Source organism: Citrus clementina, unplaced genomic scaffold (assembly GCF_000493195.1).
Source record: "Citrus clementina cultivar Clemenules unplaced genomic scaffold, Citrus_clementina_v1.0 scaffold_3, whole genome shotgun sequence".
In the NCBI taxonomy this organism is placed as follows: Eukaryota; Viridiplantae; Streptophyta; class Magnoliopsida; order Sapindales; family Rutaceae; genus Citrus; species Citrus x clementina.
Window position 1 is genome coordinate 8,273,646 of NW_006262339.1, and position 25,072 is coordinate 8,298,717.

A 25,072-nucleotide genomic window follows, 5' to 3' on the forward strand; every position below is an offset into this window, starting at 1 on the left:
TATTTATGGTAAAAAAAAAATGTGATAATTAATTCATGGAAATAATTGGAAGATATCTTTAACAAGATTCAAAGGAATGATTTTTTGTTTGTTGCATGACACTTGGAAGAAGACCATTGAAAAAAATCTGGGATCTACATTCTCTTAAGTCGGGCCAAAATTTATAACTTTCCCCTGCCAGCTTGAGGGAGGATAAAAGGAATCAAAGCAAAGATAAAGACAGAGACAATAAAAATCACTAAGGGTTATTCTCTCCATCTTTAACAATAAGCTTAAAGTTGATTGTCAATCAACATTAACATTGATCGGCATAAAGCTTAATCATCGACAATAAGATGGATTAAAGGAATCTTTGTAAAGAGCAAGCAAATTGCGAATAATTATATTCGTAACATTTCCATTTTTATGTCTATAATTCATTTTATACATAAATTGAGCCTTTGAGCTTATGAATTAATAAAAGTGAGATTTATCTTCTTTTCTCTACCTTTCCAAAAATCTTTCAATACGCATACACATAGGTATATTAGTGCTTGAAGGCAAAAGATAACCTTATGCATATGTATATATAAGTAAACAATTCCTACTTGTACATAAGATAATTACCTCTATTTGTATCATATGTGTTTAATAGCTACCGGCTAGGCAAGTTTAAATATTGTTTGAAGGAACTTTATTTTCATGCTTAAATTCTTAGGTTAATTCAATTTTCAAGTAATACGTGCAATAATGATGAAAAATATACAGTCAAATTTTTTTTTTTCTTTGTACATTTTATCCTATAAATAACACTACACTTTTTAAATAATATTTAAATCTTTTTTCTACCTCGTGTAATTGAGATGTCATTTATTTTCTTGGGCTCCATTAATTTGGTATTATAACGTAGCTGTATCTTTTAGGCAACAATTCTGAAATATGTTATATTTGTTATTTCTATCAAACTTATTTTTTAAAATTCATTTTTGATCAAATATTATCAACTTTGGTTTCATAGATTCATAATACTAAATAGAGTCTTACATAATTAAGTTCATAACTTATAAAACTATTACCAACATTCAACACAAATAGTTAGGTTAGTATTTCAACTTACAATCGTATAAGTTATTAGACTGCCAATTGTCAATAAAATGGTTTCTAAAATATTGAATAATATTTAATCTTTACATTTCACCATCGTTTTCAAACAAGCACACAGTATTAATAATTCACAAACAAACTGAATAATCTTGTTTAATTTGCATTAAATCTTAAAAGCCAAAATCCCAAAAATAGAACTCATGGTTCTAAAATTGCCAAATTTGTTTGTTTACACATGCTATATATATATATATATATGTATATATATCCAAGACCGAAATCACTGCAAGTTATAGCCATGAGGCCATGACTCTTAATTTGTAAATGTACCAAAGAAGACGAGCTGCAGTGATCACTTTGTCTCTGGAAAATAACTTCTGTATTATTATTGATTCAAACATGCAGCACGCATACGCATTTATACATCTGTTAAAGCTTGTGTTGATCGATCACGTCTCTGCTGCTGCTTTTTTTTTTTCTTCTCTAGGGTTTTGTAGAGCAGTCACTTTCACTGATACATCAGAAAGAAGAAATTGTAATAACTGCACACGAACAGAGAAATTAAATGACCTAACAAGGGAAAAAGAAAAAGATCAAAACCCCATACAGTTAATATCTATACATGCTTCTTGATTCTTGAGCTATTACCAAAAACTCCTCTTATGTAATTTTCACAATATTACTAGAAATTCTTAATTTTTATGTTTTCATCAATTTTATTTTATTTTTAAATTATGATGACCAACCAAATAAAAACACTTGTTAAGATTACTGATAGCTGCTTTCATCATATATTTTATATATGTATGTATATATTCCATTACATTTTTATTATTCTCTTTCCCAATGGACATTAAGAATGTGAATCTCTCTATCTCTATCTCTCTTTCTTTCTTTCTCTGAAATTTCAATAAGTGGGTCATGATGATCGTGATTTCTGAGATCATATTTTTGATAGTGATAGTAGCCCACTTGAGGTTTTTTTTTTTAAAAAATTTTTTTTTAAGACCTTATCTTTTTATTTAATGTGATGCGTCAAGAGTGACTTGCGATATTTATTTAGAGAAGCTACTGCCTACCGTAGAAGATAATATTGTTATTATCTTACTTAGAAGAAAAAAAAAAAAGAATGAGCAAAAGATGCAAAATATCATGTAACAAAGAAACTACAAGTAATTTCATGCATTAAATATATAATATTAAAAAAAACCATTGACTATATGGTATCTTCACAGTCTATTTGGTTTAATTGCCTTCACTTTCTTCATCAATAGATTATATTTTGCATATTTATCGTAAAGGTTACAAAGTCATAGATATTTTGGCTAATGATGATCTTGGTTGTCATTCTCCTTGGTGCATAACCATATATTAAAGCTCATAAGCTTAATTTATGTACACTCAAAAGTTAGCTCACGAGTTGTGGGTTGTCTCAAGTTTATATTCAATTGAGATATTACTCTCTGCCTATGTGAGATATTCTCCTCAACACCCTATATATGTTCTATATTTTTAACTAGAGTGATGATACAGCCACAAATTCTTGTATAAACTTATTTTGTACAAACTGATATGACATTAATTCATTGGTTGAATAAAAATATAAAATAATAGAAATAAATCATGTGGGCCAAGAGATATTTAATTCAACCAATTTTATTATACCGCATCAGTTTGTACAAAAAAAGTTTGTACAATAATTTGTGGCTATATCATTACTATTTTAATTAATTATTGTCATACGGAAAGATAGTATGCAACCACTTATATACGAAGCAAGCCAAGATGGCCATCAAACCAAGGTCCACTAGGGCCCGTGGGCCAGCACGACACATCCCACCAAGTCAAGTGAACGGGTCATGACGTGCCATGCCGAATTTTTTTTTAAGGCCTAACACAGCCCACGACACCAGCCCACGCGTACCGTGCTAAAAAAAAACCCACCAATCCTTTTTTCCCCATTTTTTCCAAGCCCACTTATAATAATGATGATGATAATCTTATAACAACAACAATAATAATATTTCATTAACAAAAACATATCTCTTTTAACTAAATTATGATTTCATAAATGAAATACGAATGTTATAAAATTTTAGATTTATTATTTATAAAATTATGATATTTATAATTTTATTTATTAAAATCACGATATCATTTACTCATTTAATAAATTATAAACATAAAACAATTAGAATATTTTTTAAACTAAGACTTAAATTAATTTTTAAAAGCCTATGCTAATAAAATATATTAAAAAATTTAATTCCAAGATATTTGTAAAATCATAATATTTTATTTTTACTTTTATTAAAAAAAATTTACTTTGATGTACTTTGGTTTACATACTATTGATGACCTACGGGCCGCGTGCTAGCCTGCCAATAAATCATGTTTATTATGTACTTTTTCTCGTCCCGTGCTTTGACCAATCTCTAATCGTGCCGTGCTTTTAAGGCACATGTGCATAAAATTCTAAGTCAGGTCCAATCCCATGCGTCTCGTGCCGTGCCATGTGCCACCCGGCCCGTTGGGCATCTTTAGTCTTGCTTTGATACCCTATAGAATTCGATAGACCTCTAACTCATACCCATAAACTAGTTCTAGAGTGAGGATAGCCTAAGCATTTTAACCCAAGATTAATTTGAGCCGACATAGGATATTGTAAACATAATTTACCCCTACCCCAATTTAGTTTGGAATACTTTTTTTTTTTTTAATTTGAGATGTTCTTAATTTTCGTTTTATGTAATATTTCTTACTCTCTTGTACTTCCTTTCAATTAAAATAATTTAGATGAAGTATCGTGGTTGCTTGTTCAACATAATATAAAAGGATAGAGATATTGTTGGAATTCAAATATTCTAGTTGTCAAAAACAGTATAGAATTTGGTGTATATATTCGACTCTAAATGGGTAAGTGATTGGATGTGTAAAAATATTGTTCTCTGTTCAACCAATCAACAACCATAATGGGTGAGATTAAAGGTTCGATTGTAACTTTTGTACAAAACAAAATTCTGGCCAGCTAATTAACACTTTCTGACACAATTAAAGGTCAATGTCAGAGGCAAAGGTAATTAGTTGACTAACATTATGTTTCCAATATTAGCAAAACACGGAAACCTAAAATTATTCCTCATATCGTCTATATTTGTACTGCGTATCCTAATTTCAGATGCAACGTTAATTTGATTTTTGTGTCAAACTTTTAAAAATGTGTTGATGCTGATTAAAACTCAACGGTGGTACTCACACTTGACAGAATATTATTAAAAAATAAATACAAAAAAAGATCCATATAAATAATTCTCTGGTTTCAAGCAGATCAAAATCCCTCCAAAAAAAAAAAAAAAAGATAAAGAACGATATTCGATGTTTTCCCTTTAATATAGGAGAATACGAGAGTTTAACTCATAGTGAAAAGATTAATGGCTCTCTGAACAAGAAGCAGTACTGAATACTGATACTGCCATACTGCGGCTTGTCTTGGATCTGGGGACCCTTTATTTTTATATCTCCCATTTATGATGATGGTTCCTTAAAAGAAAAAGATAGAGTGCAGCAATGATTTATGCCCACAAAAAATTTTCTGTCTCCCCGCAGTGAGAAAGAGATAACTCAGAGATTGACTAAACAACTATAAAAGAAAAACCCGTTACCGGATCAACAGTACACCGTTTTATCCAAACACTACTCTAATCTCTTTCCAAGTAGAAATTGATTGTTAAAAAAAAAAAAAGGATTGATTTCCTTATGATTTAAAATAAAATAGAAGTTGTCGTGAGCTTTGACCTACTTGTCTAAAATCATGTTTTTTCATTTCATTTTTGACCTCATTTTGTACAAAAATATGTTTGTAAAATTCTATCTTGCACTTTCTTATGCATACAAGTCTTCCTTTTATACTCTTTTATGAATACAAGTCTCTGTCTTATTTTAATGTATATAAATATTTTTTTTTATATTATCTTGTATTATATGACACATTGATGCGAAAATATAATTATTCGTGATGTGATGTGTGTGGGTGTGTGAAAACTTACGACAACACGCCTATAATAGTGTCATTAATCAAATATACTATAAATTTGGACTAATGGTTTTATTATTGTTATTTTTTCTCCCCTTCCCTTAAAATTTAATTAGTTGCCTCTCCTTATTGGTCCACTTTGATAAGTTACTTAACTATAGAAGGCTATTTTTGTTTGAACTAAGTGGGAAAATTCAACTTTACTATTTAGTTCTTATTGCTGGTGGGTAGTTGATTAATTCTCTGCAAACGCTGAGAGTAGCATTAGCAATATTACCAGCTGGAATTAGCTAGCTAGGGTTTCTAGGGTTCATTAAACTTTGTAGGGTTTCCTTTTTCTCGATCTGATAGAGAAATAAAGTAAGCCTCAGCTTTTGACTGAAGCAACTGTCTAAACTGTTTATTAACCCTTCAATTATTTTGGTGAAAGATTCCATTTTCTAGATTGTTAAGGTACCTCAAAACTTAAAAAAAAATAAAATTGCACTCTCTCAGTTTCAAAATATTATTTTTTTTCGCACTTAACTCTTATACAATTAGTTCCTTTAAAAAAAAAAAAAACTCTTATACAATTAGTTAATATTTCTTTGGATTTCAGAAGTGATTACTTATAAGCAAAAATAGATAAATAAATAAATAAAGAATTGTTATATATAGCCATACATATGAATTCGTGATTCTTGCGTTCTTCAAATGGGAAGCACAATAGCAGATTTCCTTTAAGGCGACTGCTAAACAATAAAGCTTATTTAGGGTTTTCTTGTCACTTGCAGGTACATGAACATTGAACACCAACTGGGGATAATTGAGCTGACAAAAAAATATCAAAAGTTGGCCGAATTTTGAACATTTCACTGTATGCGAACTGCAGTTCACTCTGCCATGTATACCATAATGTAGTTCATTTCAAATTACTGGAAGGTTTTAAACTTCATCATCACTGATGAAATTAATCATCCCTTAGCCTGATCTGCTGCGAAAAATCTCACTGCTGCTGCCATATACAACCATAAGGTGGTCCCTTTCTTTCTTTCTTTCTTTCTTTCTTTCTACAGTGTGCAGATGCTTTAAAGAAGCAATATGTGTACGTTGGTCCCTCCTCTATAACCTAATATTGTAGCTAGCTCTTGTTATTATCTGTCATATAGTCTTCCTGATTGAAACCCTTGTTGCATACACCACAACTTTGAAAGGCACAGATGACTGAGACTACTCTTATCTTATTCATTCATTCATTAATTTTAATCCCTAGCTCTCCTAGCGAGTATTTGACTGATCACAAGTTCTAATTAATCGAGTACTCTTACTGCCAGCCCTTTATCCATTTAAACCTGGCTTAGCTATGAATTGGGAACAAAATTAAGTACGTGCACAAATAATTTATTGTGCAATAAGAACAGATTAATGAGGAACTTACTAGGGCATAATCTAATTGGATGTGTCAACATAAACAATTGCCACATGGATATAGGTACGCCACTCCTTTTTCTTTTTCCCATTATTAGGCAACATGCCACGGTGAAATTCCAGCATCTTTCCCTTTCCCAGAATTGTGCTTTAAAATTTCCAAGAGCAAATTTACTTAAGGGCTTTATAAATTTCATGGTGTACGACTTCCAATTTACTTCTCTAGATAGCTAGCTCCTCTTCTTCCATATCCACCTTAGACGCCGCACAGCTGGCCAATCAAAGAATAAAGAATTACTCATCAGCTGCAAATTGCCGGTAGCTAGCTTTTCTGACTTATGTAAGTTCATATCCTATATATACAAGATCCAAATTCTTGGTTTACTTAGGGCAATGGGGAGTCATATGCGCACGTATGTTAACCATTTCTCACTAGTCTTCGGTTTTATGCAATATGATTTTCTCTGAGTTTAATTATTTCCTAAATTAAGTCAAAATTAAATTGATATATATATTTTTTTTTGGCATAAGAATTTCGGGAAAGATTTCACTTCTTTTAGTACTTCTTTGAATCTTTTGTGAAAGCTTTTGAGAATTTAATTTCCTGCATGTATTTGGTGTTTTTTTCGCTTTTTTTTTTTATGAGCCTCGGCTTTCTTAGTGAGGGAATTTTACTGAAATTAAATCTCTACTCCATACACGCACACCAAAATTCAACAACGGAGAAATACTTTTAATGAGCTTTTGATTTGTTTACTAGATAATTTTTTGTTAAAAAGAATTATTAATTTCCTTCTTTAATTAGAAGTACCTATTTTTAATAAAATAATGCTTGAGTTAGTACGATTTTGTAAAATCTATTAAAATTTTCTTGTTGTTTCAGAGATATAGAGCTCCTGGATGATGAGAGGAGTAATAATAAGATGATATCAACTTCAAGAGAAAGAGGTTTTCAAGCAAAGCAAGAGGATGACACAAGTGAAAGCAGCAAATTGATCTCCAGGCCACCACCATCAAGTTCAAGGCAATGGTCAGGATTCAGGAACCCAAGAATTGTACGCGTGTCGCGATCATTCGGTGGCAAAGACAGGCACAGCAAAGTGTGCACCATTAGAGGGCTAAGAGACAGACGGATAAGGCTTTCGGTGCCAACAGCAATCCAATTGTATGATCTTCAAGACCGGCTGGGGCTAAGCCAACCAAGCAAGGTTATAGACTGGTTGCTTGATGTCACTAAAAATGATATTGATAAGCTCCCCCCACTTCAGATTCCTCAAGGATTGTTCGGTCATCAATTTCATCCTTCACAAATGATGCTACAATCAAACGCTCCTACTACCTCTCATCATTCTTTGATGACCAACAGTACTAGTGTTGATGATCATGGGGATCAAGATCAATCAAGGTACTCATGGGATTTAGAGGCTGTATCACTGATGAGGGCTAATAAGGGCAAGGAAGTTGAAAGAGATCATGAAGATAAAATTCATCAAGAAGCTTCTTCATTATCAGCCCATCATCATCAGAAATTTTATCCTGGCTTGTTTAATAATACTAGTAACAATAATGCGATGCCATTAAACCCTTACTACCATTGGGAGCCTTCAAATTTATCATTATCTCAGTTTGGATCGGGCCATGATTTTTTGTCTCATCAGCAAGCTGCAGATCAGAATTATGCATTCTACAGCAATGCTGCTGCTGCTGCAGCTTCTTTGTCTCATCATCATCACTTATTTTTCTGCCCACCTGCTGCTTCTGCAACAATGCCATCACTTTTTCCAACATATAATAATGCACCATACGTTTCAAATGCTCAAGAGGGTACCAGCCATGATCAGTCACCGAGACAAATGAACCATTTCCAATTGTTGAGCTCATCATCAAGTTCTTCATCACAGTCTGCACTACATAATAATTTGCTTCTGCCTATTAGTTCTCTTGCAATTACCAGCAACTCATCACAAGTGAAACCCTTTTCATTATTGAATGATGAAAGCAATCCTCATGAAAAGGAAGACTCCTAGATTTAGTACAAAGTTTTGTTTGATCACCGGGCTGCTTCCTCCACAAGCCATATATAGGCGGTCCCCTAAATGCAAGTAAGAAACTGAAACTCTTTTCTTGAACTTTATATACACTTATATTTCTGCAGACGATGTGTTAATATAGGTGAAAGTTTGTAATATGCTAGTATACGTTAACTTTATCGAATTCTTGGGTTTTGAGATTTTATAATTATTGAGCAATGGAATGCTAATTTTGATTAAGATTGATTAAAATTGATTGTTATTAAAAGCTCGGCCAACCCTAAATATGAGCTAACTTTTTGAGTATGAATTAAGCTTTTAAATTTTATATGGTATATTATTAAATTAAACTCATGTACAAATTAGTCTTTACTGCCTTTCTACATTTGACAAGATATATTATTATCACACAGATCTAAGTCATGCACGATTGGAGACTAGGTAAAAAAATCAGCCAACATGTGACAGAGGAACTAAAGACATAATTCCACATCGCCTGAGAATAATTCCTAGGCTAAGCATGTAAACTCAGAGCAAAGTTAACTATGAGCTAGATTTTAAATATGAGTTAGCCCAATAACCTTACGTATCATATGCATATTCAATTGAGGTGAATAAGCTCTTACAATTAACTTTTGCAATGAAATTCCTCTTACAATTACTCTTTCCAATGAAATTATGGTTAGTCTAAACCAATTAGATCCCTTCATATAGGCTTTTAGTTTCATTGACATCATGCTATCACTACAAATTGCTTGAGTGCCATGACATACGTTTAGCTAGAACTTCTCTTAAATTAATCGACTAAGTTTTAAGTAATGACATTAAAAACCTATTTTACGAAATATTTAGTTTCTGGAAAGAAGGATCAACAAAGAGATCTTTAGTTAAAAACTCAAGACAAGTAGAGGAAACAAATCAATAAATGGTGTGGAGAGTAATAAGCATATTAAATAAATGAATTAGTGAAATTAATAATTAAGATTGAAGTTAAGGTCTAGTTTCAATGGTAAGAAGCGGCCTTCTTAGGCTCAGATCCTGGGTTTGAACTTCAATGAATACATAAGTCAATTTAAAAAAAAAAAGCATTTTTTATATTTGAATTTAACCTTTAAAAAATTTTTAAGTGTACATGTTAATTATACATGTGGTCAAGATTTATTCTTTTATTTATTCATTCACCATAAGTCACAAGCATGTATGTATTTAGGTCGAAACATATATGAAATCAGATAAATGTATTGTCTTATTTTGACTGACTGATAATTAGACAGAGTTATTTAGTCAGTTTATAAATTTATAGGCTCATTCTTTAAGTTTAAGGGGGGTTAAAAAATTGTTTCTGAATCGAAAATAGGTTTTAAAATACAATTTTCAACATTAGCATATATGATTGTTACCATAATGCATGTGAAAACAGTTAATTTCATGATAATAGTCCAAGGGACAACCCAGTTGCTGATTTGTGTATTGCAGTAGAACAAAATAAGTCAAGGTCAGTTCAAATTCTCTCACACAAGTCTCGTAACTTAGGGTGAAGGAAAAAATAATTAGTTTCGTGATTAAAAAAAAAAAACTAACCATTTGACTGACGCCACAATTGAGAGAAACTATCTCTTTAAAAAGGAAAAAAAATAGAGTAAATATTTGAAGTGTAATATCTGCTTTTGGAGTTTCTTTTCTTTTTTCTTTTTAGTTATTTAAAAACATATTGAAATCGATGATTAATAAATTTTTAATTTGACCCTCTATATCTGATAAAGGAAATGGGAAAAAAAATACTAATGCATTATAATTCAGAAGTTCTATTTTTTGGAAAGTTAACTAAGATGTGTTTTTGTATGTAATATTGATAATTTTACGATAAAAAATTTAGTAATATATACACATATTGATAATATTTATGGACATATCTATCCTCTACCCACACTTGTGACCTTTCCTTTAGCGTTTTTTTTTTTTTTTTTTTTGGGGCATCATTTCGAAGAAGGTAAAACAAATGATAATAATGAAGAATCAATTCTTCATCTCAAGTGTTAAGTGGAATAGTCAACCACTCCTTAGCCTCCTTTGTCGAGTGATCGGCACTTTATCTCTTCAATTTCTTAGATTGAGGGTTTGAGCATTTCCATTGTACAAATGCTACATCAAGGCATGTCCTCACAAATTTCTTGTAAAATAATTATCACTATCAAGGCCTTGTACATGTAATATATATTTAAAAAAAAAACAATGTTAAGGGGAATAAGCATTTACACGCACACACACACACACACACACACCCACCATGGAAGGACAGAACTAACCTTGTTGCAGTACATATGCTCAGGGTTTAAAGAAGCCTGCGTGCTTGCTGGAAAATCATATGGACGAATTGATCTAATGCATACTTTCTGTTTTTCATACCCACTAATGTTAACATTGTTTCATGCGAGGTTTCTCTGAAAATGTTAGAAGTGTTCAATATTACTATTTTCTCGGAAGTTTTAATTTTGCATGAGCTTGGTACATGGCTAGCTCAAGCTCTTTGAGTAATTAATTTTAGTGAAAATTAGCTAGGCTTAACCCTTATTTGCCCTACTTTCTGAGGAACCAAATTGTGTCTTTGACCTAATCAACCTGTAGCCTCCTGTTTGAATCTTAGGATCCATAATTACTTAATAATAACTAGAATAATTCGTCGACCAATTATATAAGCTTAAAGTAACTCTTAACTCACGAGCTATTTTTTTTAAAAAATAATAATAAAAAAACTCAGTTAATTAATTAGCTAATATTTTCTTTTCATTCAGCTTTGTATAAGAATTCAGAATTGTCTGCGCTTGTGCTTGCTGGTATGTGTACATTTGTACGTTTTGGAAGAGAGGCTCCGACAACTGACTCTACAAAAACAACTAGTTTGCTCTCTCTCTATATATTATTGTTGCCGCAGCTCGTACAGTCGACTAGCTAGCTAAGCTCTCATGCACATGCAGAGCCGACCTATACATACATATGGTTGAAGAATGCACGTTTTAGTAACATTATACGAATTAAATCTAACTAGCTAGATTCTATGCCAACGCTAGCTAGCTCTCCATGAAGCATATGTACATATGACAGCACGTTAACAATTAACAATCAAATTTAATAAACACAAGCTTTAAATGATCATCATTCAAAATCTTCAAAAGCAAGAACTTGTACTCCATTTGATCGAATTAGGTGACTAGTATTCTCTTTCAATCTTCATTGTTGCAAAATAATACCCATATTAATTTTTCTTGTAGAGAAGATGTAAATGGTGGAGTAGAAATGAAGAAATGTAAGAATATAATGGGAAATGAAATGTTTATGGTGGGTACTATGAGATGTGAAAAGGAAAGAAGATAATAAACAGGACGACTGACTCTGACAAAGACTGAAATTGAGCTCTGATCGATCATGCATCCATCAACATGTCACTAGATCCAAGGAAAATAAAAAAGAAAAAGCCATTAATTAAAGGACGATATATGATGACTATTGCACATATTGCATAATTGCAAGTTGGGGTTTAAAGGATCCTTTAAAGTGGCTGCTGCATAAAAGCTACCCCATCTTCTATTCGTGGTCCTCTCTTGTCCTCTACAGGATTAATTGCAACTGGGATTTTGAGAATTTATTTTTTTCTTACAAAAAATAAATAAATTAGATCTCTCGCTGTCACATTATTAGAAATTATATCAACCCAACAATATAATAAATTTCGATTTTAATTATTTCAGAGAAACTTCATTCACCTGCTTGTAAGTTTTACTTAGTATATATAACAAATGAACCTCAATAATCTTATAAAATAAACAATAAGCTTGTCTATTTCTGATTAATTAATTGTTTGAGATTTGATCTGTAATCTCTTCCTTTTTTAACAAAAGAAAAAAAAAAAGGCATGGCATGAGTGAAAATATAATCCTCTCCCCCCACTTATATTAGTAGAGTTTGATCCGACATCGTGTAATATACTAAAAATTTTACTAGTCGATTAAAATGATAATTAATTAATTAATTAATTTCTTAAACACATATTTATGATTAAAATAATAATTCATATATACATATAATCCAGTCGTTATTAATATGCTGTTATGCTTCTATTTATTAATTTCGAATTAATTTGGGGGGCGTGGGGGAGGGAATTATATAAAAGAAATTTATTTGTAACCCGTGGGGGTCCCAAGCGCTCGACAGCGCGTGAAAGACAAACAAGCTCCTCAGCATGGGTTACAGTCGGTGCGAACTCTGCTGTAGGCGTGCCGAAAGGTACGAGTGAGAGCTATAAAATTTGGTTGTGGTCCTTCATAGCATGCCAAATATTACAAAGGACCACATTTTATTCATTTGTAATTATCAATAGGGCCCTTCGCTATTTAGTTTTGGTTAAGTTCGCCATTGGATTTTCAAATTAACTCGACAACTGCTCTAATAATAAACAAAAATGGAAACCCTATAGGAGCTATAAAGTCAAATGTTTTAATTTCAAATTCAATGCAGTATGATAGCGGAAGCGAAATAAGTGAGTAGCGGAAACAAAATAACAACACATTTGTCTAAAGAATATTTAATTCTTTCAAATAAAAACGCATTGTGTTCAAACGTATTATATATTTTAAAAGACGTTGAGTCGAATTAACAAGTAAATAAATCATCTTGTTGGAAGACTATATAATGCTCTAGTTCAAACGTTAAGAACAACAAGATTTAACCAAAAATAAAGAGGAAATTATATTCAAAGCATATGAAAAGAATAATACTATACCTACGTAGTATACTTTTCATTTTTAAATACAACATGACTGGTAACTAAAATCTCTATTTATTCACGTGAGTGAAATTCGAACTCTAAACTTCTTTTACCATCATCCTAAAAACCTTTATTAAATAAACTAATTGGCACCTAAAAAGTGTTTATAACTCATATAGATATATAATTTCTTTAAAAAGAAAACCCATTTAATTTAAACATTCTATGCTCTTAACTCGTGAAAGTCGTCGTTCTCTACGTAAGCAACAAAAGAACTCTTTGAAGCCTTTGTACTAAAATGAGCCTAAAAACGAGCTAATTATAGTCATAACTCTTGAATGAAAGAATTGAACAGAAGTAAAAGTTCTTTATGAAGCCCAATACTAAAATGAACTGATTGTAGTTATAGATCTTCGATGAATGATTTGAACAGTAACCAAAATGATTTTATGAAATCTAATACTAAAATAAACTTGAGAACAGATTGATTATAATCATTACTCTTCAATGATAAATTTTATCAAACACAAGGAGTTTATTTTAGGTATTATTAATGCTTACTCAATTCCATAGCCTAATAAATATAGGTCGTCGTATGCCGCTACCTCACTTGGGGTTACGACAGTTGTGATTCCACTTGAAATTTGTAACATTCTGCTAACTTATTTATCATATTCTAAAACATGCCTATATAATTTAGTTGTATTTGGACTCCTAATAGGTTTATTATTTTGAGTTCGTTGGCTAATACTTGAACATTTACATCATCTCCCCTAGAGATGGCAGAAAAGCCCGCCCGGACCGGATCCGGACCGGACCCGGCACATCCGGCCCGGGTAAAACCCGGACCAGATACATGAAAAATACGAATTCGGGCATTGATTTTCAATGCCCGAGTGTTTACGGGCACGGGTCCGGTCACAACACCAAGAACCCGGAACCCGGACCCGTGCCCGCTTTTTTATTAAGTAAAAAAAAAAGGGGGAAATATAAAAAGAAAAATTCCATTTGCCTTTGCCCAATTTCCCCCAAACCCAACCAGCCAACCCTAAATCGCGAAATCGGCACCTCCTCCCTCCGTCTCTACACCAACAGCCAGTCAGCCTCAGCCACCACCCATCCTTCACTGATGGCGATGCAGTATTGACAGTTGACCGCGCCTCTCCCTCCACGAACCGCAAAGCACAGTCGTCACTCGTCAGTCTGTCAAACGGTCAAAGAGCTCTTCATTGTTTGGTCAGCTTCTCAGCGGCAACCACCACGCGACGGCGTCCGCCACCATAGCTGGTCTCACACTCTCACTCCATTGTTTTTTCAGTTGTCACCATATCAGCTGCAAGCCTGCAACCCACAGCCATGACCCACGAAGTAATTTTTTTTTGGCTGTTTTTTCAAAAAAAAATGATGAAATTGCTTTCAATATATGCTTAATTATTTTCTTGGATGCTGGAAGTGTTTACATTGTTAATGCCTGCACAAAACATAATAAGAAAGAGCATTACTGTTAGTCTTTTCCCTTCCTTGTATAAAAAGAGCATTACTGTTAGTCTGAAATATTTCAATCTAGTTGTTTCTGTTGAAATATTTTTTCTACTTCATCGTACAAACGCATTGCGGAAAATTCAAATGGTGTTGATTTTTTTTTCTTTTTTTCTTTTTTTAATCTTTACCTTTTATATCTTCAGAGGAATATGGCAAACCTTTGTTTAAAACTCCCTACTTAAGCATGACCTGCTGTGAGGTTGCAACGAATGCCGCAATCCAACAAATTTAAATTGAACCTTTTTTTGTCTAAGTAACAGCTCTAGTAGTCAATGTAAAGGAAAATTGTAGAACCTGCATTTGGGTTGCTTCTTTGGATATGGTGTATTCTGCATCTGGAAACTTGGAAGATGAATTTCTGTAAAAGAGGAAGTTAAATAGTTAATTTCGAAGCCATACATATATTATGAGAGTTTGATTTTGACCTCATTTGAATTCATCATCACTCAAATCCGGGTAGAGAAAACCCAGGAAAAAACCCGTGCCCGGCCCGTATAGAAAAATTCCGGGCACGGTGCGGGTCTGGGTAGCTAAGTTTGACATCCGGGTCGGTCCCGGGCAGCCCCAAACCCGGGCCCGACCCGGACTTTTGCCATCTCTAATCTCCCCTCCACTGCTGACTCGTGCCCTCTCCAATGCAGTCATGCAGATATGCTGCGTGGCTCCGGTCTCTCATTGAGGGCCAATAGAAATGATTTGGCCGAATGGGCAAAATGGGAAAAGAACTCAACATTACTATGCAAATTAAAATAGGAAAAAGACGTCACCCAGCGTCCGAGAGTCGCCTGTCAGTCACATCAAAAAGCCGATAAAGCCCCCGGCGAGGATCGAACTCGCGACCTTTCGCTTACGAAGCGAACGCACTACCACTATGCTACGGAGGCGCCAGCTCATTAGTCAAATCCTGGTAAAGATAAAAACCGTTTTACGAGATTTAAATCACTGCAAAACTTGACCCATTGGTCCTGGTGTTTATAAGGAAAATCATTTCAATCCCTTGGGAATGGGCCAAGACTAGGAAATTGGAAATGGGCCGGTCCAAGGACAGGGGCAAAGAATTTTGTGCCTAAATATTGGATCAGGCCCGTACTTATACAATTTCTAGTTTGCGGCCTTTTGGGGTTTTTATTTATTTATTTTTATTTTTTGGGGCCGGGCCGCGCCGCGCCGGGGGGTTGGGTTGTGGTTGCTGCCTGATTTTGGATTGCCAAAGGTAATCGACATGCCACAGTCAAGTCAAGTCAGTGTCTAATGCCTAGCCTTTTGAGTTCTTCAGTCACGAGTGTTGTATATGAAATAGATTGAAGAGGGAGAGAAAAAAAAAAAAAAAAAACTTGTGTAAATAAAATGAATAGAAGAGAGAGAGAAAAGTAAAAGTAGGATTAACAATATTTGTATTTGTTCTTAAATGTAATTATAATACAATTAAATTTTTTGAGATTAATAAAACGGTGCCAATAGTCAACTCTTTTCTTTTCTTTTTTGTTTTTTAAGGATAGGGGCTAGGCAAATTGGCCTAAGAGATACTTTAGCCCTACCTCCCTCATAATTAGGGATGATTATGGGGTTCCCATAATCCATGATCTAAATTTATTGATGAGTGGGTTTAAAACGAACTTGGAGTAGATTTGAATCTAAATGAATAGATCCAAAATGTAGAGACATATCCAACTTAGAATTCATACCAAATATCCAATTAAAAGTCTTTTAATATAACCTTTTTTAAAGTATTAAATAATTATCAATGACAATCAAATTAAACTTATACCTACCTTACCAAAATCAAGGTCGCACTTATAAAATACAACATTTATTAATTTTATATGAAATTTAAAGTTTTCTTCTTAATTTTAATTGAGATGCATTATGTATTTCAGTTGATAGCAATGCATTTTTTTTCCTCAAATATTTTCTCTTTTATTTTTTCTTGATAGACTTTAGAGCTTAACCAAAATAAACTATGTTAATATTCTCTTACAATCTATAACAATTTTAAAACAAGCTTTACTAAAAAAATTAAAATTGATAAATTCATGACATATTTGGATATGTATTTATTTATTTGTTTTCTGGGATATGGATATGAAGCAAAAATACAGACCCAGAATGGATTTAGAGCAAATACTGTATCTCAGTCTTTTTCACGGATCTAAATAGGGGACAGGATAGATCCAACCCATAATTCCCGCCGCTGCCATCCATACCAATGATTCATTTGCTTGAAAATCAGTCGGGTTTGCTTTGACTCCATCACTTGGAAGAATGTCGGATGTGATGGAAATGCTTCTAAAAGATTATTAGTTTTGTCGAAACTCTAGTGGGTCTCGCTAGCTTTGGTGTTATGTTACATCTTCTGAAAATGTTTTTGCTTTCTTTCATTGACAGTTATTACAGGTATTATTATGTAGAGCAAGACTGTTATTATGCTACACCCATTATCCCTCTTAATCGGAATAACAGAATACTTGATGTGAAATGAACTCAAAAGCAAACTATAAAGTATTGTGTTATAATATCAGAAGGTAATTTCTTTACAATCTAGCACAGAATTGTGATTCTTAAACATGAACTATTATTATGCTTTCAAGGAAGTAAAAATATTAATCAAGAAAGGGAAAACCAAAGGTTAAAGGAGAATTGAGAAAAGAACCAAAGATTCTATTTTGCTTACAGCTACTTTGCAAACAACTGCTTCCTCCTGCCTGGCCTGGCTCTCAGATTACTGGCTTCTCCAATCACAATCTCGTCAACTAAATCCTTAAACAGCAAACGCTCGACATCCAATACTACCACAGATATCTCATTGTTGAAGTCTGTCCAACCACCTGATCGATGTGTCACATCTTCCCACAATATACTCTTCAGATTATCATCCTCATCATCTAGGCTGCATTCTGATTTCTTGGCTTGAAGCTGTTCTACTTCGGAGCATAATTCTTTCAGAAGCTTTTGTGCACTCAGGGTCTTTGAAGCTAGTTTATTGGTCTTTAACCATGGCTCTTGAGAGGCCCCTAACGAAGCTAACTTTCCAACTAGGATCTCATTGACAGCGTCGAATATGAGTTTCCGGTGAATTTTCACGGGGTTTGTCTTTGGATGGGATACTTTTACAGGGGTGCTTTCTTCTCTTGAATGCAATGCATTTGCATTGGTCTGTTCCAAAACAAAGAATAGTTCGGGGTTGATCGGATGGCCTGATGGGTGGAGCTGAAATGTTGTCAAACTGGAGCCAAGGTCTCTGAGGAGGAGCCCAGAAGCTAACAATATCTCAGAGACGTATCTGTGGTCAGGGTTGGTGTTCTCGCAAAGAGATGCAATGTAGTCTGTGCTAGCTTCATCATGACTAGAATTTAGTCGTCTAAGCTTTTGAACTAAATGATCAATGTTTTGTAATTTCTTGCGATTGATCTCCGAGGTAAGACCAGAACACATGCTGTTAGATAAGAATTTGTCCGCTGGATTCCACTGGTCTTCACTGAAACTGTCATTGGAATTTTGAGCAATATCACCTGCAGAAGGTAAAATCAAGTGAGAGTTTGAAGAATGTGGACATCTTTGTGTATTTAAGAAGTAAGAATAATTAATTCTTAATTCTTCATATTTGTTATGCTATACTTAGGTGAGCAAGGGACCAGTTTGACTCAACCTTTAACCATGAGTAAATATGATATAAATGATCCACAGAGCGTCAGTCTTATTGTAAAAGGATTATATAACCAAATCTAGGCAGATAACATGTCCATAGACAAATTTTTGGTGGAAAGAAATTACTGCTGGTATACAAGTGTTTTCTTTGTCTGAAAAACTTTCTGCATGTGTCAAACAAATACATACAAATTGTTGAGATAAACAGCACAACCTTTGTTTCCCAAACTAAGAAAATTGGAAGCTAAATATGAACTTGAATTAAAAAATTCAGCCTAAGAAAGCACAGGTTACATATTTCCCCTCAAGGATTCTGTCCTCTATAAAAAAAAATGGGTAGAGAAATATCTTGTAAACCCTGGCAGGTTGACCGTCTGAAAGAAAATAAAAAATGTATCCAGCAATTTTATAAGACCACAGTCTTGTGGTCATTAATCATCAGCCAATCTATCTATAGCAGTTCAGAATGAGCCATATCCAGTTGAAATACATAAAAATAACAGACATTTTACCTTTCAGGGAATCAGATATCTGCTTTACAGGAGATGGATCATCATCTCTTAATACTGAGGCATCAAAAACAGAGACAGGACTAGGATGCTCTGGGGTAATTGTAGCAAGTTCTGTCAACCCTTCATCTTCACTTAATCGTGGAGTTGATTTCTAAAATCAAGAAAAAGAAAATAAAAATTCAGGTAAATGATCAGAATAGTTGAATGTAAAGTAAGAAATAAAACACCTACTTTCTGCAGTGAACCAGAAACCAAGTATTTGGCCACCTTCAAGGATGGACTCTGACTGCCATTGATCTCAATGGACCGTTCACTGCTGGTGGATCCCATATCTAACCTTGAGTCTAGAACAAGATTGCTGTCTGAGTGAACAGATGCATCATCCCCATGCAGACTTGAAGTTCTTGATTCATTACTTATCTGACTCAATTGATCATCACTTGGCTGAGAGTTGTAATATTTGAGTTTAAGTTTACCACTTGGTGAACCTGAATCTGTCAGATGCCTGTTCGATTGCCTTCCGGGTTTATTCAAATCAGATGCAGGTCTGGGTTTATTCAAATCAGATGGAGGGGTAGGTGGACGAGATCTCTTGTCCAGCTCAAGTTTCCTCTGCTGCAATCTAGGACTTACGGAACCGGAGCTCTTTGATGAATTTGTTTTGTTCTCTTTTGGCAAGTGTAGAGACTTTGTGGAAGACTGTCTGGATCTAATATACCTAGCACTGGTTTTCTTATCAGAGGTGCTAACAGCAGAGTCAGTGCGACTGCTTCTGGGAGACAGATCTTTAGCTGCCCGGCTACTTACTGAATCTGAACCCTTTTTACTGTCTTCAAATCCCTTGCCCTGGGGCTTATTGAGACCAGAAATGCTGTCCGTTGGAATTACTGATGAAGCAGGAATATTAGATTTCTGAACGAGTTTAGCTGGTTTCATGATCACTATTGGGGATTCAAATGTCCTTAATGAATCAGAACCACTGGTTGTGGAAGCAATGACATGATTGGTCTGCAGATTTCGGTGGCTTCCAGATTTCAAATTAGGACTGGAAGATTTAGGTTCAGAGACATTCCGAGTTCCAAATTTAGAAGCTTTTTCCTCTTTACTGCTCTCTATGAGCCCCTTCGTTTGCATAGCTTCCAGTATCTGTTTAAGAGCTCTAAGATCCTTTCCAGATCGTTTAAACTCAAGATCATTCAACCGCTTCTCAATCTCAGAATAAACAGAAGGAAAGGAATTTTGTGCCCTTGCTGGAACCTTTATGGGCCCGAAAGCTGTTTTCTGAGAGCCACGACTTGCATCCACCTGCTTCCATGGTGCTGGTTCAATTGGAAACTTTGAACTTGGAATTGGTTTCATGATCAAATCAGGATTTTTCCATCGTGGTGAGGCCGGATCTTTCAGTGAGCTTCTTGGTGATTTGGAAACTTGAATTTGTTTGTTTAGATCATTTAATTTTAAGGATCTTGAGAAGGGATCTTTCTCTTCAACTGGACTAGTCTTAATCAAACCCAACTGGCTATCACCAGCTGAGGAAGATTCCGGCAGAGCATCCAAGCCCATCAACTTTGCCACAACACCTGGGGGCCGTTTCTGAGTTCCCAAAGATTGCGGCAGATTAAGGACTTTGTTTGAGCTTCCATTGTCCTGAGAATTTCTTAAAAGGTAATTTGGTTTTGAATCAGAGTTGGAACCCCGCATTGAAAATTCTCTACTGTCCAGTGAAAGTCTTGGCATCTCTTTTGGCTTTGGGGTGGATTTGATGGTGTCTCGTGATTCGAAAGATAATCGATTTCTCTCTTTCTCATCATAAGAAAACCGAGGAGCGTCCCTTGAAATAGAATGCCAAGATCCATCTTTTGCTTCATTCTGCAGTATTGAATATTCTCTAGCTTCATTATAAAACCAAGGTGGTTCTGGAAGTTTAGCAAGTACTCTAAGGGACTCCTTAATGTCAGCAGGCACATTTTGCTTACCTCTGATCCCAACACCATAAGGTCCATCCACTGATTTCGATAGTTGTACTGGCCGTGGAGAGTCTTTGTGCTTCAAAGATCGGACTGCTGGTTCATCATTGGTTGTAGTTTTGACTGACATCCCTCTAGCTTCTCTATACATAGAGTCCTTAACTACATCACGCAGATCAAGGGAGTGCCGCCCCATATGTGGCGAGGTATTTCCTTGACTCATAACTGGGTCCCTTGAGGGAGTTCCAGGAAAAATTATTCGGTCACATGAAGAGGCTTCTTGATGGGCTGTTTTGCCAAAGTCCATGGAGGATAAGGAAGATGAACAAGAGGACGAGAAAGAGGCTCTTGATGACTCTGTGGAAAGTCTTTGTTTCTCATTTACACTTCGGTTCAAATTTATTCCCTGCAATAAAATGATTTTAAGCTTAGAGTTACCAATAAAATACGTATGTATATTGAACCTATGTACTCATTGAGAAAAGTAAAAGCTCAATAATGATCTTGGGGAAAAAAACTCCTAGGAAATGGAATTGGAAAAATTCTATCTTGAGTACATGTAGACTGTCAAAGGCCAGGTATCAGGATAGAGTCTTGAAAAATAATTTTGACAACAATTTACAGAGAAAAATTAGTGACAATGGTTAAGTCAATGTAACTGCTCCATGCAAGGCAATTCAGAATAAAATGTTTCAAGTGGCAAGGAAAAAGAGTTGACTAATCCCCAATTACACTTAAATTAAAAAAGGTTCCAAAGTTCTTTTGGGTAAAAGGGTAAAGAAATAGACAAAATCATAGAGAAGAAATGACCTACATTTGCTGTCTGTCGATGATTTACATTATTGAACTCCCTTTCCAAACCGCCATTCTGGAAATGGGAAGTACCTAAAAAAGCACAATAGAATTACATGTTGAATTATTCAGCAGTGTCAATGAATTTCCAATGTCTGAGAACTCATTACAACATTCAAAAACATTGAAGATGCTTAGGCTCTTATCAACTCTATAATATCTCGAATAGAATGCAGCTGAAAGATCTGATACAAGGGATAGAAGAGAAACATGCACAAAACACTAAACCAGGCTTGCAATCATAAACAATTACTTCAAACTGATCGGTTAATACATAAAAGCTTCAAACTGATCTGTTAATACATAAAAGTAAAAGAACTTAAATTCTGATCATCACCAAGAGATAAAACATTGTTGGAATTCCAAAACTTTCTTTGAAACTAGATTTGAGAGAATTCTATCTGCACGATAATTTAGGACAAGCAAACGATGCTACCAAGAATGTTAGCACATCATGCGCGTATCACACAGGCATAAATACACCAAATATAAGATTAGCAGAATTCGTGAAAATAATATCCTGCAAAGGCAGAAAGAGATGAGGCCAATGTTCGCCATGAATTTAAACAGAAGAAAGAAAACACTTTATTGATTTCAACACAAGTTGCATATGAATTTATCACAGCCAAGCATTATCAGAGTCAATAGATTCATCTGATTAACTTATACATAAATATTAGATTACCAGGAGGAAGCCTTTTGTGGGTCAGGCGCCTTCCAGTCAAGACATGATGACGATCAAAGAGTTGGAAAATTCCGTTCATGCATCCTATTTGCTTCTGCAAATCTTGATTATCATCTGCCAAAGAATGTAGAAGCTTTGCTGCCATCTCCCCTAACTATTATCAACTAAACACCCACTTCCTAATTCCTATAGCTATATCATCCTTCCTCCAAAGAATAAAATTACAACATTCCAGCTTTAGTCTCCATTAATTTGAATCAATTACTCTTCAACAATGTCTTAACCAGTTTTTGGTAAAGCATAACCGATGAGATGTCTCAGCAATTCTTCACTCACCCAATTGAGGAATCCAAATTTCAGATACTTGGAATCCTTATTTCACTCTAAAACCAAAATCCAAACTCAGGAACAAGAACTTCTGAACCCCTTTAGACCTTCACCTCGTGTCTTTAATAATGAGAAAAATCCAAGGCACAAAATAAGCTTTTAACAAGCAATGAAATGTAGGAGAAAACTGCACTTTCCACATTCATATAATTCCACACTATGCATTTCCATAAAAGGAAAAAATTTTCGTTTTGCAAATTTACAAGTCACCAAAATTCTCTCCTAAATCCAGCTAATCACAGCTCAAAAAGTACAGAATTTTAGGCTCCTATCACTACCCAACAGATAAAAAACTGCCCCCTTTCAATCAAAACCACTATCCTAAAAATTTGCTACCAAAGTTTTCCGTAAATTCTGCTAAATCTCAAACTTCTGCAGCAATCAAAGACAAATTATCCCCAGAAACCCCAAAAGACACTTTAACCAACGTATATATGATTAAAAAAGAAGAAGAAAAAAATACCTTAATGAGTTTTAGAGGACAAAGCAGACAATGCCTTGTGTAAGAACCTTAATAGAGCCAAAAGAACAGGAGGAGGGCCCAATACCCAATACCCATTTTTCAAAAATGCTTGCAGAATAGTCATTGTTATGAGTTTATTATTATCAACAACATCACCTCACTCAAAAAAACCGTTGCCTATAACTTTGAAAAAAGAATTAAAAAAAAAAAAGAATGCATTAGACAGTAGAAGAAATCTGTGTTTGCAGATCCAAGAAAGAGGTAGATATGTCTGAAACTGAAAGCCTATAGGAACATATGGTAAGAGAGCCAAATGAGATGGGAAGGTTTGTTATATTATACCACCAATTTGTCTTTAAAAAAACAATCTTATGAAAGTTCTTTAAAAAAAAAAAATACTGTCAAAAGAGTTGGCACCAACAAAAGGAAAATGAAAAAACACAATTTCTTTATTTTTAAAAAAATTTATGCTTGTAAGTTTCTGGGGGTCAGGTGTGATGTAGGCTTCAATTTGACACACATCCATGTGGGATGCGTATGTGGGTGGGTCTATGTTTGTCTGGAAGGACATGTGAATTTGTCAGTGTGTTGATGGATTTATTATGTATTGGAAAGTTATAACACTATTTTTATTGTTTTTGTTTATACTACTACCTGCAAAATCCAAGTCCCCTTCTTATGTCACCCGCAATTTTCATTCCCCAAATCGCCCTCACCTTTATCCTTAAATCTAAAATTAAACATCATGTATTCTTCGATTCAGGCTTTTGAAACATAATACTACAGTAGTAATGTTAGGTATTATAATATCTAAGTATTAATTTGAGTTCCGACTAATATGGTATTTATTTATTAAATAGTGATTAAATAATTTTACTTGCTATAAAATTCATCTTCTATTAGACGAATCACAGTCATATATATTATTGAAACTCAAAATATCGAGATCCGTAACATAATTGATAGTACATATACTCCATATCTGCGTCTCTTATTTCTCTTTCTTGCTAAAAACTCTAAATTTTACAACAACAACAAAAAAAAGAAAGAAAATTATGAGTCAATGATGAAAATATGATGATTGTAATAAGAAATTTTTAAATTGACACAAAGAGTAGAGGGGAGACATGTACCCAACGACCACTATCTTTTACAATTTATCCTTCTAAATTTCACATCAAATACAAGAGTTGTTAATTTGTTACATATTCATTCGATATCACGATATTATTCTCATTGTTCATATCTATGTTTTTGTATAATTCCAAAATATGATGTATTAATATCATAAGAAATTTGCTAAGGGTTCCCACTAGTCAAGGGAAGTTGTGGTCGCTAAAATATATTGCATATTGAATATCAAGTTGCACAAGTGGGAGCCAATTGAACTATGGAGTAATAAAAAGGTTGCATATATAATTGGGAAACATCACATATGCTCCCTTTGTAGTATGCTTTGACTACTTCTTTCATTTGATATTCTTTTGTGTGTACGATCATTCTGCATATGCCAGGCAAGAGCTAATCCTTGAATTAGAGTACCCCCAAAAAAAAAAAAAAAACTACTGGCCAGAGTAGTCATTAGAGGCCCCAATTAGTGATAATTAAGTAATCATTCCAGAATATACTAATTGTATTCGAAATGCATTTATTTTTAAAAAAGAAAAAGAAAGAAAAACTCAAATACATTGATTGGGAAATTAT

General features: G+C 34.1%; 2 protein-coding genes and 1 non-coding gene across 4 annotated transcripts; 1 reads left to right on the top strand and 2 right to left on the bottom strand.

The window, feature by feature from the left end:
• The first annotated feature begins 6,626 nt into the window (after window positions 1–6,626).
• On the top strand, window positions 6,627–8,640 carry LOC18048397 (transcription factor TCP17). Its single transcript, XM_024186956.1, has 3 exons — window positions 6,627–6,634; window positions 6,816–6,841; window positions 7,415–8,640. The coding sequence occupies exons 1-3, from the start codon at window positions 6,627–6,629 to the stop codon at window positions 8,548–8,550; spliced, it is 1,170 nt and encodes a 389-aa protein (XP_024042724.1). The 3' UTR covers window positions 8,551–8,640.
• A 7,029-nt stretch (window positions 8,641–15,669) lies between these two features.
• On the bottom strand, window positions 15,670–15,741 carry TRNAT-CGU. The gene has a single exon. It is a non-coding gene; the product is annotated as a tRNA-Thr (tRNA).
• A 1,606-nt stretch (window positions 15,742–17,347) lies between these two features.
• On the bottom strand, window positions 17,348–23,727 carry LOC18048398 (protein LONGIFOLIA 1). 2 transcript variants are annotated; one of them, XM_024188514.1, is made up of 6 exons: window positions 23,369–23,727; window positions 22,519–22,965; window positions 21,796–21,866; window positions 19,246–21,387; window positions 19,015–19,165; window positions 17,348–18,366 (listed from the first exon to the last, which is right to left on the bottom strand). In XM_024188514.1, exons 2-6 carry the CDS (start codon window positions 22,661–22,663, stop codon window positions 17,531–17,533), a joined length of 3,345 nt encoding a protein of 1,114 aa, XP_024044282.1. In that variant the 5' UTR covers window positions 22,664–22,965; window positions 23,369–23,727; the 3' UTR covers window positions 17,348–17,530. The 2 variants fall into 2 exon arrangements, with proteins under 2 accessions (XP_024044282.1, XP_006440775.1); XM_006440712.2 differs by having other exon boundaries at window positions 22,519–23,727.
• Between the last annotated feature and the right edge of the window lie 1,345 nt (window positions 23,728–25,072).

Coding starts and splice junctions, on each gene's coding strand:
- LOC18048397 (XM_024186956.1), top strand. Junction 6,842..7,414: donor TCATCAGCTGCAAATTGCCG/GTAGCTAGCTTT, acceptor TCAGAGATATAG/AGCTCCTGGATGATGAGAGG.
- LOC18048398 (XM_024188514.1), bottom strand. CDS start 22,663: ATGGCAGCAAAGCTTCTACATTCTTTGGCAGATGATAATCAAGATTTG. Junction 21,867..22,518: donor CCACAAAAGGCTTCCTCCTG/GTAATCTAATAT, acceptor GTGCTTTTTTAG/GTACTTCCCATTTCCAGAAT. Junction 21,388..21,795: donor ATCATCGACAGACAGCAAAT/GTAGGTCATTTC, acceptor ATTTTATTGCAG/GGAATAAATTTGAACCGAAG.